Source organism: Emys orbicularis, chromosome 2 (assembly GCF_028017835.1).
Source record: "Emys orbicularis isolate rEmyOrb1 chromosome 2, rEmyOrb1.hap1, whole genome shotgun sequence".
Taxonomy (NCBI): domain Eukaryota; kingdom Metazoa; phylum Chordata; order Testudines; family Emydidae; genus Emys; species Emys orbicularis.
The window spans coordinates 89,041,885-89,060,433 of NC_088684.1; the positions used below are offsets into that span (position 1 = coordinate 89,041,885).

The 18,549-nt window shown below is 39.7% G+C and overlaps 1 protein-coding gene across 1 annotated transcript in view; it reads left to right on the plus strand.

Annotated features, from left to right (window-relative positions):
• RAB12 (RAB12, member RAS oncogene family) overlaps positions 1 to 18,549 on the plus strand; it is a 40,304-nt gene that overhangs the window by 6,134 nt on the left and 15,621 nt on the right. Inside the window, exon 2 of the mRNA XM_065398745.1 lies at positions 13,331 to 13,391. Coding sequence (XP_065254817.1) covers positions 13,331 to 13,391 — 61 coding nt within the window. The remainder of the gene's footprint in view (positions 1 to 13,330; positions 13,392 to 18,549) is intronic.

An 18,549-nucleotide genomic window follows, 5' to 3' on the forward strand; every position in this document is an offset into this window, starting at 1 on the left:
TTAGGAATGTATAATGCAAGGGTTAAGTGTGGGTCCCCCCCAAGTAAATACACAAAATAATTTGTTCTCTTTAAAAACCTTTCTTGTGTTGATTATATTGGCACCATGGGACAGTCTAAACAACTAGTAGCCCATAATTGGTACATAAATGAGAGCATGTAAGTAAACCAGCAAACCAAGTTTAGTGCTCATTTTAATGACAGTAAATATAGGGGGCTCTAAGTTAGCAAGGAGTGTGGAATGCAGCTGTCAAACTCAGTCCAGGCTGTGAACAGCTGAGATAGTGTCAGAAGCAACAAAACATGCAGATGATACTCAATTATGGGTTTGTATTTTTATCTCTGGAAGCTGAGAATTATATATAGTGAATTTTTTTTACCCGTGACTGAAGTATAATAATCTCTGAGGTGAAACCTGGCTGCTACTTAACATGGCAGCAATTCACAATTTAGGACAAGAAGTGAATAAGTATAACCAGTTGAAAGGAAAAATATAGGTACCCCCCCCATCTGAATTTGGCCAGTGTTGGGGCAAGTCCCCTCCCCCATATTCTTGCACAAAGTACCTTGAGATCATTTTTGACAAGTATTACCCAGTTAAAAAAAAGTGTATTTTAAATGTTAGATTTCAGATTCAAAGTATTGAGTTCATGGCATGAATAGTTTCCACTTTTTTAAAAGCTGGGCAATGCAGTTGGCTTAAAAGTGTCTTAACAAGTTTTCTGTTTGGTCTATGTATTGGGAACCCAGTAATTTATCACAGATGCAATTTCCTCCATCACAAGTTTTGGAAATACAAAAATTCATTCAAGTTAACCCCTAAATCTAGTTAATACAGGAAGTCTGCAACTCATCTTTTCCTATTCCCATTGCCAAAATGTTGGTACACTTCTTAGCCTAAAGTACTGTAAATCTACTTCTGCCCCTGTTCTGCCATTGCAAGTTAAAAATATATTTGAAGATTTACTTTATAAAAAGCTGTTTAATGGTTCAAACATTTTGGAAATCAGTTACACCTTTCTGTTTAGTGTGTAATGTCATAGTGAATATATTTACAAGGATGTTGGCCTAAATTTTCAAAAGTGACTAATGACTTTGGGCATCTCAATTTTTGGGTGCTGTACTTGACACCTATTACTGTAGAGCATAAAGGCCCTGACCAAGATTGAATCCTCATTGTGCTAGGCACTGCACAAACTTTTAAGGGCAGTTCATAATACCTGCCACTAAACTGGTGCCAAAACTGGTGCAGGTATAGTTAATACATTAGTTTTCATCCATTAATCATTCTTGATCTTTAACCTGTTTTGTGCTCTTTTAAATGGGTGGTTTCACTTTAATTTATTTTAAAAATAACTAATTAAAAGAACTTTGATAAAGCAAATTTTAAAAAAAATGGGCATACCATTTTACATTTTTTTTAAAAGGTTTCCATATAAGTTTTCTTCTCCTTTGATGATTACATGAGTCATTTCAGTAAGGAAAAAAGTAAGGGCCTGATTCAATGCTCATTTAAGTCAATGGTAGTCTTTCTATTGACCTCACTGCACATTGGATCAAAGCTTTCGTATGGTTAGTTTATAGGCTTTAAATTTAATCTATTCAAATAATTTTGAATTCGCCTGCTCTGTTGTCTGTATTTGTTGCTGCTTTACTCTCCTCCTCAAAGTCACTTGTGTGCTGAAATGATTCCGACTGCCTTTTTCCTTCACTACACTTGTTACCTGCCCTTTTTAAAATTGTTTTCAGTAAATCTTAAATAGTAAACGTTTAACGAGAGGAGCTCCCCTTAGTCCTTTTAAAAAACTAAATAAATTGTTGTATGTTAACTAGGGGAACTATCCCAACTATATTTTTTCAACTGTATTTTTCAGTTTGTGCCTTGCTTGAGAATCCTCTTGCCCCAAAGCCAGAATAACACATTTTAATCTGCCCTGGTCCAGGCTTTGGCTCTAATCAATCTATGTCATACGCAACAGTATCAAATGATTTTTCAATAACAAGATGTATCATACTAACCATACTCACTGATTTCCCTCATTTTGACTGTCACTAATGCACACAATATTTTTCAGCAAATTTCACACGCATGCTGTTACTTTTCTTGACCTATTCAGTCACTTTTTAAAAGGATACTGTCAGTTTTAGTTCCACACATAACATGCCCATTAGAAGTTGTATATTGAGGTATCCTAAAACCTGATTAGTAGTTCTTAGAAATGTGATCATTGTGAAAGGTTGTATGGACTCTTGTAACGAAAGTATGGTTTTTAAAAATGCACATGTTGATCATTTATAGGAATCACTTTAATACAGAGTTCACATGTTTATTCTATCAATAATAACCAGTATATTCTCTGTTAGGTTTTGAAGGTTTTAAAGCATGGCTTAATGCATAATCTTGTTATTTTAATAAGGGATTGCTCAAGCTTTTAATCATATTTTGACAAACACATTCAATTTGCAGGAAAAATCACTTGATTAATAGAATTATCCAGGACAGCACGTTAGGCAAGTTTCCAGAAAGAAATACATTGAATCAATACAATGTGAGAACACTTAATAATTAATAAATATAAATCAGAGTCTCAAATCTGCACTTCTTACTCATGCAAATCTCCCTTTTGAAGCTCCTGGGAGTCTTGAATGTGTAGGCAGTACAGATTTGGATCCCAGTGGGTGGCTTTAAGATGGCAAACGTTGTGTTGGTGTTTGTAAAATAAGGGCATCCAAAACACACAGCCCTCAATTCCAATATGCACACAAGGAAAAGACATTTCGGGATTCTTCATTTCAATTTTCACAGTGAGTAATATGATTTTATATTAAACATATTTATTGCTTGTGGTACACTGAAGACTTTGGTGAGGGAGGAGGGATTTTTTTTTAAAAAGGGAGGGGAATTATAAAAGCCTGTTGGCTCTTCCCAAAACATCACAAGCTGACACAAAGTTCATGCCTTATTTCAAAGTAAGCGTAAGCAGGTGCACCTGCTGTCTCCTAACATAGCTTGCGTACATTTGACCACTGGTTTATGATGACTAGCATGTTAGGCTTTTAAAATACAGATTGGGTAGAGTAAGGATCCTGACGCCATATCTGGGCACCTTCTTAGCATATGCGCAACGTGCCTCAGGTGTCATGTGACCAGGATTCATCACTGAATTTGGTCTGCTGGTTGGATCATTAGCTTTGCTGGGCCAGGTACTGACGGGGAGTGCAACGTGAACACTGATCCGTGCTCCTCTTTGGGCACCTAAATAAGTATAAGTGGCCTCATTTTCAGTAGTGCTGACACGTGCCAAACAGCTCCCTCAGTGAAATTTAGATGAGTATAGTTAGTAGCATAGAGAGCTTACATGAACTTTTTTTTTTTTTAAGGATCTTGTTCAGATTTAATATGCTTTTTAATACAAACAGTTATCAAGTGTTCTGTTTTATTAGATTATATCCTGTGCAGTTCAGTTTTTGCAGTGTGTTTGCCTAATTAAGCACCCAAATGCCAAGGTGGCAGACTAAATTGAAGTTTTTGTTGATGTCTTTTGACGCAGGTCATGTTCTGATCTGTTGCTGCTATTTCCTCAGGTTTGGCTGCATTTGTCTCCTGTCTCTACTCCTTCTTCTTCTTCAGTAATATTTTGATACTTAGGCTATAATTTAAAAAAAAATTGGGTATATCATGCACCTTTTCATGTGTCAGTTATTTTATTTTATTTTATTTTAAGGTTTGAAGAATTTTCTACCAAACTCAAAATCTGTGGTTAATTCTGCTCTCCTGAAAGTGTGTGATGGGGACATTAGAAGGAGCCTGTAGAAATCAGAAGTTTATATTTAAATTTTAATCACTGAAATATGGAATCAATTAGCAAAGATGTTTTGACTGATGTTTGAGGAGACTAGGAATGGTTTATGTTGTATGCTATCCTTGTTCCCTTACCGTCAAAATGAGGTATACATACACTGACAGAAGATATTTTTAAACAACATTCTTGTAACAGTACTATTAATGTGGAAAGCAACCAAGAAATCACAGATCTGAATAGTTTTTCCCCTTTTTTAAGTTTGCTCATTCAGAAATTTTGTCTTTGTTAATTAAATTAAAACTTGCTGTAGTCAGTGATTTAAGTCACGCAAAATTTGGTCAACATAAATGATTCCTGAGGTTTTAATACAATTAAATGTAGTTTTAAGATAGTGTTCAAATTAAGTGGCAAGCACTGGAGTTGGTTAGAAATGCCAAAAGTTCTGTGGGGGACAGCTAGATGTACTGTTAGTAATACTGATGTTGCATTTCTGTGCTGTATAAAAATAAAAAATCAAGCCGACCAAAACAAGATGTTTCACTGCACATGCTTCTCCTCTAGGGAAAGAGAATGAGACAATAGACACATGATACATGTGTAGTCACTTTGCTTAATGCACTGCAGGATTGTGCTCATATACAACAGTAATGAGCGCGATATAAAAACCGATTTAGAATAGAGCAGAAATTGTGAATTAAGCTGATTCCAAATAGTTTTCTAAGGCCAAAATTATCTCGCCCTAATTTACATTGGCATACAGCCACCACAGTTATTAAAACACGTGTGTGTGTGTGTGTGTGTGTGCGCGCACATACTTGACTCATTGTGTTGGAGGTGTACATCCTCACCAAAAGCGCTTGTATCAATTGTATTGTCAGTGTGGGGCATTGTGGGATGGCTTCTGAAAGCCGGTAACAGTTGACATAAGCAATGCAGTGTCTGCTCTGACACTCTGTCAGCCTAATTACATCGACCTTGAATCCATTCTGCCTGGGCAGGTGGTGTTACTTAATTGGCGTAGAGAGGGACTTATGTCAGCGGGAGCCAAATTTAAGTGAAGAAACTTCTACAGCTAGGTTGACGCAAGGCAGCTTACGTCGACCTAACCGTGTAGTGAAGACCAGGCTTAAAGATAACCACGCAGGCTAAAATAAATGGCACATTTCAAGGGCCAAAATATTATGTATAGAAGGGATAATAAGAAAACGATGGAAGGTTTATTGTTGTCCAGCAGTTTTGATTGACTTCTTTAAAAATTAAACTTTGTCATGAAACCAAGCAGCGAAATAAATTTGATACTGAAATTAGTGTTTTAGTCTTCTTTAGAATGTTTATAAACAGTTTTAATCTTAAGTATATAATATATGATCTTAAGGTTTTTAAGACCCATTGGTATGTTTGAATATACTTCACATTATAAAGTGTTCTCTTTTTTGATCTTTAAGTTACCGTCATTATAATGATCACTTCTAAAATATTCAATATTTGGCTCCCTGGATTGATGAACTAGCTAAAACAATGTCCTCTGATTTAAAGGTAACTTTCACAGGAAAAGAAAATTGTGCCCTCCCTTTGCAGTGTTGTTATAAATGGATGGGGGGAGGAGAGGGGGGGAGTTTTACCTCAAAAATACCAGAACTATCAAGTCTTTTCTTTCCATGTTTGCTGGAGCACGCCTTGGAGGATTAGAGAAATGTTGGGAGCTTTCTCAGCATTCAGTTAAAAGGGTGAGGATTGTTTGTTTGAACTGAATAGAGAGTTAACTTAAAATTTCTTTCCCTCTCAGTTGGTTTTCACTGGGGATCTCATCTTACTAAATTTTCCAATTTGAAGAGCCTTCGAGCAAAAACTGCTAGGCAGTGTCTAATATTTCTAATGTAAAAAACAAGTCTTGCGTGGGGAGGGGGGGAAAGACATCTTAGGTTGTCTTTATACATCATGAAGAATCAGAGCACTTTCTCTTTTGCAAGGCACCTTTTAAATTAATATTAAGAGAAGTATTTTGAATAGTTCACGTTCCATGTGAGAGGAGTTATTTTACTCCTGCTTCAGTCAAATTTTTACCATTAAGGAATTTTAATTAAACATTCCTTGCTCTTTTTAGTTAAAAAAAGTTAACCATATTTATAATGAACTCAGTCGACTTATCAACTTCATTTTTCACAAACTGTATTTTCTTAATTTATCAATGGCAAAACATTAAGGGTATAGAACCCTGCCAAGAGTTAGGGTATGTCTACACAGCAAATGAAGGTGGCGTAGTGTGGGTAGGCATAGCTGCGCTAACATTAATTTAGCTAGCATAGGTAATAGTAGTAGTGAAGATGTGATGGCATAGACTTCAGTGCATGTTAGCAACCCAAGTACTTAAAGTGAGCCCCTGGGGGACTTAGTATTCAGATGGCTACAATGACACCTTCATTTGCTGCGTAGCTTTACCCTTCGACAGATAAACTGAGCAAGCATTGAGTGTCAGAGTCCAAACTCAGGCTTTGCCTACACTGGAACTTCGTTGGCAAAACTTTTGTCTTTTTGGGATGTTAAAAAAACACACACACACCCAGAACGACAAAAGTTTTACCAACGAAAAGCCCCGGTGTGAACAGCGCTTTTTCGGCAGGAGCGCTCTTTTGCCGACAAAGCCGTGGCTGCTCATTGGGGGTGGAAGTTTTTGTTGGCAGGAGAGCTCTCTCCTGCTGACAAATGGCAGCTACACTGCATGCCTTTTAGCGGCACGGCTGTAGTGGCACAGCCATGTCGCTAAAAGCTGCGCAGTGTAGACAAAGCCTCAGGATTAAAAGGCAGAGGAGATGCAATATTCCTACTCTGCAGAAAAGCTCATTTTAAATCCTCACCAATGACATTAGGAAGGTACACAATTTTGGAGCAAAGCTCTGTTAGGTTTATTGCATTTTTCTCATGAGAAATATCCATAGAGGGACACTTTTTTTTTTTTTTAATTTTGAGTAAAATGCATTTCTTAAACTCTGCCTAAAATGAGTAGTCATGTTTTTATAGCACTGATCCATTTTAGGACCAACCACTGCATGAATGACTAAGAATAGTCTAACTATACCATCAGCCAGTGTTCACATAGCCTAATCTAGTTTGTTTTGTAATGACCAGAGGCAAACTGACAATTTGTAAATTGGCACAATGTCAAGAATACTGTACCAATTGGCACTTGGAAGTTTCAATTGCTGCTTTTTAGATTTCAGAAGTGTAATGTGTTTTGCAAGTCATATTTTCCAGAGCTGATTACGCAAAGTAAATATTATTTGTATATGGCTTAGTTAGTACTTGAAAGAGATGGTTAGATTTTTTTCTTTTACTTTGAAGGTGCTGTGTTTGATAGAAAATCATTTCTAGTGTGTGGCTTAAACATGCTGTACAGTTGGTTCAGATTTTTTGGTACCATATTCAGCAAATTTTCTATAAATAACTATGCTGTCAATAAATCGCAGTTAACTCACGATTAACTAAAAAAAAATTAATAGCAATTAATTGCAGTTTTAGTCGCACTGTTAAACATTAGAATACCAGTAGAAATTTATTAAATATTTTGGATGTCTTTCTACATTTTCATATATATAGTATTCTGTGTTGTAATTTAAATCTAAGTGTATATTATTTTTATTACAAATATTTGCACTGTAAAAATGATAAAAGAAATGGTATTTTTCTGTTCACCTCATACAAGTACTGTAGTGCAATCTCTTGGTCTTGAAAGTGCAACTTACAAATGTAGAGTTTTGGGGGGGGGTTACATAACTGCACTCAAAAACAAAACAATGTAAAACTTCAGAGCCTACAAGTCCACTCAGTCCTACTTCTTGTTCAGCCAATTACTAAGACAAACAAGTTTGTTTATGTTTACGGGAGATAATGCTGCTGGCTTCTTATTTACAATGTCACCAGAAAGTGAAAAAAGGCATTTGCATTGCACTTTTGTAGCTGGATTGCAAGATATTTACGTGCCAGATATACTAAACATTCGTATGCCCCTTCATACTTCGGCCCCCATTCCATAGGACATGCTTCCATGCTGATGATGCTTGTTAAAAAAATAATGCGTTAATTAAATTTGTGACTGAACTCCTTGGGGGAGAACCCCTGCTCTGTTTTACCCACATCCTGCCATATATTTCATGTTCTAGCAATCTCGGATGATGACCCAGCACATGTTGTTCATTTTAAGAACCCTTTCGCTGCAGATTTCACAAAACACAAAGAAGGTACCAATGTGAGGTTTCTAAAGATAGCTACAGCACTCGACCCAAGGTTTAAGAATCTGAAGTACCTTCCAAAATCTGAGAGGGACGAGGTGTGGCGCATACTTTCAGAAGTCTTAAAAGAGCAACACTCGGATGCGGAAACTACAGAATCTGAACCACCAAAAAAGAAAATCAACCTTTTGCTGGTGGCATCTGACTCAGATAATGAAAATGAACATGCATTGGTCTGCACTGCTTTGGATTGTTATCGAGCAGAGCCTGTCATCGGCATGGATGCATGTCTCCTGAAATGGTGGTTGAAGCATGAAGAGACGTATGAATCTTTAGCGCATCTGGCACGTAAATATCTTGTGACGCCGGCTACAACAGTGCCATGAGAATGCCTGTTCTCACTTTCAGGTGACATTGTAAACAAGAAGCGGGCAGCATTATTTCCTGCAAATGTAAACAAACTTGTTTGTCTGAGCGATTGGCTGAACAAGAAGTAGGAATGAGTGGACTTGCAGGCTCTAAAATTTTTTACATGGTTTTATTTTTGAATGCAGTTTTTTTTATATAATTCTACATTTGTAAGTTCAACTTTCATGATAGATAGATTGCACTACAGTACTTGTATTAGGTGTATTGAAAAAAACTATTTATTTTGGTTTTTACAGTGCAAGTACTTGTAATCAAAAATAAAGTGAGCATTGTACACTTTGTATTCTGTGTTGTAATTGAAATCAGTATATTTGAAAGTGTAGAAAATATCCAAAAAATATTTAAATGATATTCTATTATTGTTTAACAGTGCAGTTAATCGTGATTAATTTTTAATCGTGTGATTAATCACGATTAATTTTTAATCACTTGACAGCCCTATAAATAACACTTACTTAATACAAGTGTTTTTACAATAAGAATCAAATTAACTTTTGAATTTGAGAAACAGATGAGGTTGCAAAAATTAAAACTGGAATCAAATGACTCAAACTTCCATTGGCTTTCAGAATGTTCATTTTTATGCGGAAGTAAATTCCACATTGTACAGAAGCAGCAGCATAATCTGGTGGTGATAGAGTTTTGCATGTTTGTGGCCTTGCTTAGGGTTACCATACGTCCGGATTTCCCCGGACATGTCCGGCTTTTTGGTGCTCAAATCCCCGTCCGGGGGGAATTTCCAAAGAGCCGGACATGTCCGGGGAAATAGGGAGGCATAAGCCAGGGTCCGCCCAGCACGATCCGCCGGGTCCACAGCGCAGCCCAGCTGCCCCAGCTACAATGCTCAGGCGGGGAACGTGGGGGCTCGGGCTTCCCTCGCGGGCAGGGACCCCCCGGCCACTGGGGGACCCTTCCTGTGGCCCCGTTGCCCCGTGCAGCTTGGAACCCGGCGCCGCGGGAGCTGTTTCCGGCGGGGACAGACAGGCCGGGGAACGTGCTCGGCGGCAGAAAGGAAGCTGCAGCCGGGGCTGCAGGGACCCGCGCTGCCGAGCGTCTGAAGCCCCCAGCAGGCAGAGGCTGCTGGGGGAGCAGGGCAGGCGGGGGCATAGAGGCTGCAGGGGCGGGGGGGTGCAGGGGCAGGGCAGGCAGGGGGCGCAGAGGCTGTAGGGCGAGTGGGGAGCAGGGGCTGCAGGGTGAGTGGGGAGCAGGGGTCACAGGCTGCAAGGGCAGGGGGGCGCAGGGGCAGAGCAGGCAGGGGGCGCAGAGGCTGTAGGGCGAGTGGGGAGCAGGGGGTCACAGAGGCTGCAGGGGCGGGGGGGTGCAGGGGCAGGGCAGACGGGGGGCGCAGAAGCTGCAGGGGCTGCAGGGTGAGTGGGGAGCAGGGGTCACAGAGGCTGCAGGGGCAGGGCAGGCGGGGGGTGCAGAGGCTGCAGGGGCGGGGGGGCTGCAGGGCGAGTGGGGAGCAGGGAAGCACTTAGCAACCCCCAACCAAGATCAGAGCGGGAGGGAGGAGGGGGAATGCAAGGTGCTCAGAGGAGGGGGCAGAGTTGGGGTAGGGGCTTTGGGGAAGGGGCGGGGTTGGGGCGGGGCTGGGGGTGGGGAAGGGGCGGAGTTGGGGCAGGGCCAGGCCCCCGTGGAGTGTCCTCTTTTTTCAGTGTTGAAATATGGTAACCCTACCTTGCATATACCTTTAGAGTTTGTCTACACATCATTTTGTAGCCTGCAGGAGTGAGCTTGCTAGCCCAAGTTGGGTGAACAAACTTGGGGGCTAGCAGGGCTCCCATTGGCTCTCTAAAAACAGCTGCAGAGATAATGCTTGGAAGTTGCAGCTCAGGCTGGAGCTTTAGTTCTGAAGCCTATTGAGGGGGCCCAACTAACTTTTAAATGTTAAATCACTGGAATAATTCTGTAGAAGAATTCACTCCTCCACTGTGCACTTCTGCATCCTGTCACTTGTTTCCTTCAAGACATCAACTTACAAAGCTCCTGTTTGGAAAATGATGCACTTCAGCAAACCAGCAGCACTGTGTTCTTTCTGTTGCCTTTGTGATTTAGAATGTTAAATGCTAATCTAGCATTTGGCCCCCCACTCTGAGCTTCCTGCTCTCCTTTTCTACTCAAGCAAATGGGTAGATTCTTGTAGTGTTTGGCAAAAAAGTTGACGTACTATTACATTTCTCAGGATTGGAAAACACTGAATGTTGAAATTAAGAACTCAATTTAAAGAAAATTCACTAAATGGTAAGTTGTGAATAGAATGTTACATATTAGACATCATGGTTAGATTGGGAGTTGTGTTCTAGATAAATTTAAGCCAAATTTCCTTGTTTCTTGAGTTAGAGCTTTGTATGTTGATGTAATATTTTAAAATTATTATTTCTGTAGCACCTTAATTATCCTCTACAGACAAAATAATGATACTTTGGATGCTTACATTTTGCAGATTAAAGAGGACTGTCAAGAAATTATATTTTAAAAAACAACTTCTGAATTTTATAGAATCCTTTATAACCCCCTTACTTTAGGGTTTTTTTTAAAAGGATTTGACAATGTCTGCTGAAATTTCAGGTTGCATATTATAATTCATCTTATTCCTTACTGCTTGTATTGCAGTAGCGTCCTGAACTCCCAAAGAAGATTTGGGGTCCATTTTGTTAGATGTAAACATGAGAAGTCACATTCTTTGCTTTGAAGAACTTTACAGTATACCTTAAGATGCAGTGAGTGTGCTAAATATTTGGCAGGAGGTGGGAGGAAGTATAAGGGTAAAAGTAAGAGGTTCTTTGTTCTGTAGTCTAGCTGTGTGTACAGTTTGATATGAATTCTTTTTTAAATGTACGTGTTCTTTGTTTAAGCAAATAGATATTGTCTATCCCCCTGGTTCTCAGCCTAGCCAGACTAAAGTAGGGTAGACTAAAATAGAGTTGAGGGGATCCTTCTTGTTTCTTAAAATTTAACCTTGTATATTAAAATTTGGTCAAATAATTATATTTGGCCTCCCTGTTCTGCAGCAATATAGCTAAATCAGCTAAGGTAAACTGCTGTGTTGACGGAATAGCCTTTAAGCAAAGCTCTTAACTTTAGAATATATTCCAAATTTGCCATGTAACAGGTTTTAGACCATTAGTCATGAAAACCAATGTTAAAATATTTTGGTGTGTATCGAAGTCAAGTGTTGTAAAACTGGCCAAATTCAGCTTTTTTTTTTTTTTTTAATAAAAGTTTTATAGTCCACTCCTCTTCCAAGCACTATTAGCTGGACACTGGGCAATTGGCCAATGCAGTCTTTAGAAAAACAGCTTACCAAAATATTTTATCTCCTCTATTTCTGTTGTTTTACCCTACTGGTTTACACTGTTATGTGAAATAATTGGGGTTGGAGGGAGAGTTTCTGACACTGTATACTTCTTCATTTCTGTGTAAGTTTAATTGTATTAGTCTGAACCATCCCCTCCTGTCTTTTCTTTCTCTTAAATGTAGTAGTATTTTGTGGGGGGTTTCAAGAATAAGATTTAAAGGAAAATATCTTCATACAAAATGACATTAAGAGAATGGGACTGAAACTGACAAACAAGAAAATGTATGTAAAATATCCTGGAACACTAAGCATATTGGCACTTCACGTAGTTGAGGAGGTATCCTTGTGTGCTTGGGTTTTATGGATTTATGGGGCATTTTTATGTTGTCAATTGCCTGTTATTTTTCTATCAACTTAAATTTTATTTTGAAATATTACTTTGCATATGAATGTCTTGCATGGATTTATCGTTAAGTAATATTTAGTGTGCACTCTATAACTTGGCAAATGTTTTGGGTAATACTGGACCACAAGGTCATATAACAGGGTTTCTCAAGTTGGGGGTTAGGACCCCTCATGGGGTCGTGAGGTTATTACATGGGGGGTCGCGAGCTGTCAGCCCCCACCCCAGACCCCGCTTTGCATCCACCATTTATAATGGTGTTGAATATATTTAAAAGTGTTTTTAATTTATAAGGGGGGGTCGCACTCAGAGGCTTGCTGTGTGAAAGGGGTTACCAGTACAAAAGTTTGAGATTCACTGCCATATAACCACTATAATATCAAAGTACTGTTCTTTCTAGTTGATTTGTGAGAGATCACCCATAGAAATTGCTAATTAACCCTTCACAATATAACAACAAAAAAATTGAAACTGGAGTATTTTCACTCATAAGAAACAATATGTTTTATATTTCACCCCCAGATATGTTCTTGCACAAAGAAAGTATGGGAAGCCATATTTCAGAGTTTAGCAACGTCTACAGAATATACAGCTGTCAAATTTATAACAGAAACACTGATGTAAAAGCCATTGATAATATTTTAAACCAGGTACAACTCCAGGATAAAAACATAGAGCACTTTCATCTTCAGAGTGCTTTACAAATACTAACCATCAACACCTAGAAATAGCTATATATTATTCCCATTTTACAGATAGCAAAATTGAGGTGCAGAGGTTGACTCTGTTCATGACATGGGAGGAGTCTGTGACAGAATCATAATTAGAGCTTGGTTGTTCCTGGCAATCACAATAAAACATCAATAGAGGGGAAGGAAGTGATCATACCCTATTTTTTTCCTATTCTGTCATTAGAGCTGCTAGTGACAATATTGCATAGCTTGAAAAACATTTTCAACAGTGGTTGGGCTGAATAGCTCAGATTATATGAAATAACTCTATTCCCTCCCCCTGCTGGCCCATAGTGGTGTAAATCCCTGTTTGTTCAAAGTGTTGTGAGTGTATTAGTATAACATATGCACAGGTACAAAAAAACTCATTTTAAATTACACCCTCATTGCTTTTGCTTCTTATTCCTCCTTTTCTTTTTGTTTACTGTATTTTATTTATAGGTGTTGATTTTAAAATCAAAACAGTAGAGCTAAGAGGAAAGAAAATTAGATTACAAATCTGGTAAGTAAAACAAAAATGCAACCAGCAGTATGTTTTAATTTTTGTGTTTCTAGCATGGATCAATATGCTTGTTTAATATGATTAATTGTTATAAGCTGGTTTAGCTCTTATCCTTCTGCTCCTTCCCTTACAAATCTGTTAGCCATTTATTTTTTTTCAAGAGCAAGAGGGGGGATGATGGATGATGTAATAAATGTAATATTACTGTGCTGACACAAATATGCTTGTGTTACAGAGATGTCAAAGCCTTTCTTTAGACAAACAAAATAGCATAGGAGTAAACAAACCAACCAACCCCCAAATCCAAAAGTTATAAAGATGATCATCCACTTTCTTCATAGTAAACATGAGGAAGCTACTAGAAGGGAAGGAGGGGAAAAAATACCTCTAGTTTCAATTTCATTCACTCATATGGAAATCACCTCAGTTATAACTGCCATCCTAGAGTAAATGAATCTATTTAGCCTTTTCTGAATTCTTTATCAGAAATTTCATATAGTAGGTGCTCTTTCTGTGACATTACATGTAACAATGTAATTACAAGTAAAACACTAATTTACAAACAAAAAAAGTATGTGTTAACAGTTATGGTATTAATGTCCTCCTGTGAAAATTCAGTTTGGACTGCACATTTTTTCTGTTCAGGGCAAGGTTACATACTTCTTGGTAAGAATTGCTCAAGTGACTTTATTTATCAATAATGATAGTACAGTGCATTCAGTTAGAAATTGTTAGTCCTGAGAGATCCCTTATGATGCACAATAGCATGATACAAATCACAGTTAGGAGAGAGTAAACCAGCTATGTTAATGTAGATTCTAATCCTATAAATTATCTAATAGCTTTGGTGTATTAACAGTGCTTGATGCATAATTGGCATTAGAGATCAATTGTTATAGATGCTAACAACCCATAGAAAAAGCAAATCAAAGCACATAGGTTGTCGAAATGACACCAGTGGGATTTTCTGGTAGTATTTCATTTTTAATTACATAGATGAAGTGAGTTTAGCTTACTAACGCCTCTTGGCAGGTCACCATCAACTCTGTTTGTTGCGCCATGTGTTTGTCTTGCTTCCCTCTGAGTTAACTGCTGCTGCATCTTTGGTATCATCAGTCATCTAACACTTGAATATTACTGGCATGTCTTCATCCCTCATCTGCGTCCCTGTTTGGAAACCTATGACTACAGAGCTGGTGGTTGAGCCACCACTGTTAGCCAGGGCCTACCGAAGCTGACAGAGGTAATGCAAATTTTTTATGTCAAGATGTTATTGTAGCACTGAATGTGAAATGTATATAGCTTGTCAGACATGCTCTTAATGTTGAATAAATGTTTTATAGCATCAGTTTTTTGTCAGAAAAGATATCCTTAAACTCCTTATCATTCACACTTATTAAGAATATCTTTGTAGACTTTTGTTTGAAAATATAATTAAAAAATAAAGGTAGAGGGATATTAAAGTGTGGCCCTTACTCAGTTGCTGAGGCATGCCTAAAATGGTCACGTAGCATGTAATTTAATGTAGAAATGAAATACATAAGAATTGGCTAAGTATCTGAATTTATACCAATATACGTCAGTTATTACAAGGAAGCATCAATACACATAGTCCCAAAGTGTCTTTCTCCTTGATTCTCACTATTAAAATGTCTTTGCTGTAATTAACCCTTACTTAAAAAAATAAAGCAATCTCTGGACATACATATAAAATCATGTTGGAATACACTTGTTATATTAGCAAAGAGAAAAGATAAATTCACAGTTGTTTCCTACAACACATTCTCGAGTGCTTTGCCTGCCTGTTTATAAATTACATTTAAAAAAAAGTACATTGCAAGAACATTAAGGTTGCAAAATCAAGCCCCCTTGTGTGTATGCATTATGATACAGTCTCTTACTATGTGATCACATACTATTTTTTTTCCCTACAGGACCCCAGCCTTATTCAGTGAATTGGTAGCAGAGGCAACACATAACTATTGATTGGAGGGGTGGCACAATTTAAAGGGTTGGGAGGGGCACTGGATCTAGAACACCTTGTCTTTTGGTCTAGAACAGAGGTTTTCAAACTGGGGGTGTGCTCCCCTAGGGGGGCGTGGAGGAATATTCGAGGGAGCGAGCAATAAGTCCAGGTGGCTCAGGCCAGCCCCATGTGGTGGGGCTTAGGGAGGGATCGCTACCCGCCACCTCCACCCCCTCACTCATCTTAGAAGCTGTAGCTAAATGGAAGATACGGCAACTCCCACTGCAGTGTGAGGGGGGCAGTTTTCCCTGTGTAGAGCCCCTGCACTGCTATATGAGTGGGAGAGCAGCTCCTGCCCTGGAAACAGCCATGGGGAGTTCACCCCAGGGTGGTCTGGAAAGTAGGCAGTGGGAGGCACTGGGACTCCAGCAGCAGGGAAGGAGAAGCAGTCCCATGTAGCAGGGGGTGGGAAAGGTCAGCCCCTAGCCAGCTGTATGGATACATGGTGAGGGGGAGCTGCTGCCTCCTCACTGCTGGGCCTCCTGGCAAGAGGCAGCCCAAGGCCTTGCCTATTTTCCCCCCCACCCCCCCGCCCTGTGGGGCAGAGTGTGTAGCGGCCTCTCTGGATGGGTCCCCCTTGTAACATTTAGCTGTTGCTAAATGGAAGGCAGAAATCTGGGGGAGGGCATGGGACCTTGCGTGCCCCCACATGTGTTGTCTCTGGTAGTTTGTTGTGTGGTTTTTTTTTTTTTTTTATCCTCCTTGTATTGTGTGTGGCCACCAGCCTTGTTAATGCAGTTTCCAAACCCTGCACTGACTAAAGAATTATTAATTTCATCCTGGGTGTTTCTATAGTACTCTAAGGCCAGGTCTACACTACCGCGGTAGTTCGACAGCTGGCAATCGAAGTTCCGGGTTCGATTTATCGCGTCTGGTCTGGACGCGATAAATCGATCCCGGAAGCGCTCGCCGTCGACTGCGGTACTCCAGCTCAGCGAGAGGAGTACCGCGGAGTCGACGGGGAGCCTGCCTGCCGCGTGTGGACCGCGTCTGAACCACGGTAAGTTCGAACTAAGGTATGTCGACTTCAGCTACGTTATTCACGTAGCTGAAGTTGCGTACCTTAGTTCGAATTTGGGGGTTAGTGTAGACCAGGCCTAAGTGTCTTAAATGCTTCACAAATATTAATGAATTTTTCTTCACAATACCAGCAACCTAATTCTGCCAATTCCTAGCTTTTGAATGTTTGACTTTGTAACCTTAATGTTCTTTTAGCATAGGATTTTTTAATACAATTTCCTACATTTAAAAAAAACTGAAAAAACAAAAGTTTTATCATGTGGAATCATATTGACCTCCAACTTGGGTTATCAGTAGGTTCAGACCTTCACATCTACAGCCATAGACCTCTGCCACTTGGCCTTATGGAGTAACTGGTAGCAGTAGTACGTTGAGTATGTGGATCAGGCATTAGAGGCAGATGACATACACCCTTTGCCAGTGGGTTTCACAGTTATTTGCTGACAGCAGAGGAATGTGGAGACTGAGAACTTCTTTATTTCTCCCTTTCTCTCATTTCTCACCCCCTGCATCCCACTCTGACTGCATCCTCCTTCTCTTCCTTCTTGCCTGGGCATGAGCAGAGTGCTGGAGAGAGTGTCTCCCTGGTCTCAATTCTGGTGCCTGAAACTATAGTGGCCCCCTCAACTGCAGAGAGGAGCAGTTGCAGGGAAAATACTGCTCTGTCCATACAATCCTGAACTGGGACATGCTCAGTCTATGGAAATGGTGTTATATGTAGTCCAGTCAGTGCACAGATGCTGTGAGAAGATGGAGTGTGCCCACTGCAAATGGAATCTTCTGGGAATTTAGCTGTCAAATGCTATGAGTATCTACTGAGCATGTGCAAACTGTGATTTTTCAGATTTGGGCAGATTTTCACCCAGTCAGCAAAAGGCACATCCCTGACATCAGTGCGACCCCTCTGCCAAATTTCAAGTTTCTGCTCCAGTGGATTCTAGACCTGCTCAGTAAAATAGCTGAATGATTTTTTTTTTTAACATGGGCAAACATTTCCCCCTAACCTTTTTCTTCTAGATGGCTGAACCATATTAGCTGAAATGTCCCCCCCAAAAGTTCAGCCTGGGCAGACACCCAGCCTGGGAAATGTTAGCCCAGATGGTTGCTTTTGCAAAGTTATAAGCAACTGAAAATGGGGTCTTACTATGGGAAGGATCAGGCTACCAGCTCCACCTATAATGATCATAGGCTTTCATCACTTCCCTTGGAAGGCAAATCCAGAGGCTTAGATGTTGGGGACTGGAGGGGATTATGGTAGTCATGAAACCTTCAGAATCAGGGTCTCATGTACAAACATAAGTTCCCCACCTTGAAGAGCTCACAATCTAAATTGCTCTTAAGAAACTTTTCTTGATATATAGTCTAAATTTTTATTTGCAGTTTCACCCATTACACCTATCTGTACATCCGCATGTGCCACACTGTACAGTTCCTTTTCATCCTAGGTGTAAATTTAAATAATTATCCTGTCTCTTCACACAGCCCCGGTATATGTATTTAGTGAAAATGAATCATTATTACACACTTGGTAACTAGCCATTTCATATTCCTTATCCTGTCCACAAGTGTTGGGTTCAGCAGGTGAATGTGTGGAATAGACAGTAAGAGAAGTAGAGCTGGCTGAAAGGTGAAAATAAGAAATTCCTTCCCATGGAAAAAAAAAATTTCATTCCAAATCAGAAAAAAACCCTCAAATGTGTTGGGGTTTTGTTTTGTTTTGGCGGGGGGGGAGGGGGGGCGGGGAGTGGAGAATTTCAGAAAAACTCCTTTTGGGAGAACTGAAATGTAATTTTTCAGCTTTCTGCCTGCGCACATGGAGGGTGAGTTGCGGGCTTCCTGGGAACCAGCCAAGCAGGTTGCCAGGCAGCCCAAGAAGCAGGAAAGCCTGAGAGCTGGCCAGGAGTGGAGCAGGGTACTTAGGCAGCTGACAAGCCAGGTAGGTGGGAGAGCAAGCTGGCAGGAAACCAAGCAGTTTTCTAACAGGTCAGATTCCATAAGTTTTTGATTGAATTGACATGGTCAGTGTTGCTTCTATTGAATCATCCTTTTTAGATTAGAAAACTGTTCCATCAGAAAACTTATGGCCAGTCCTAAAGAGAAACCATGTGCTGA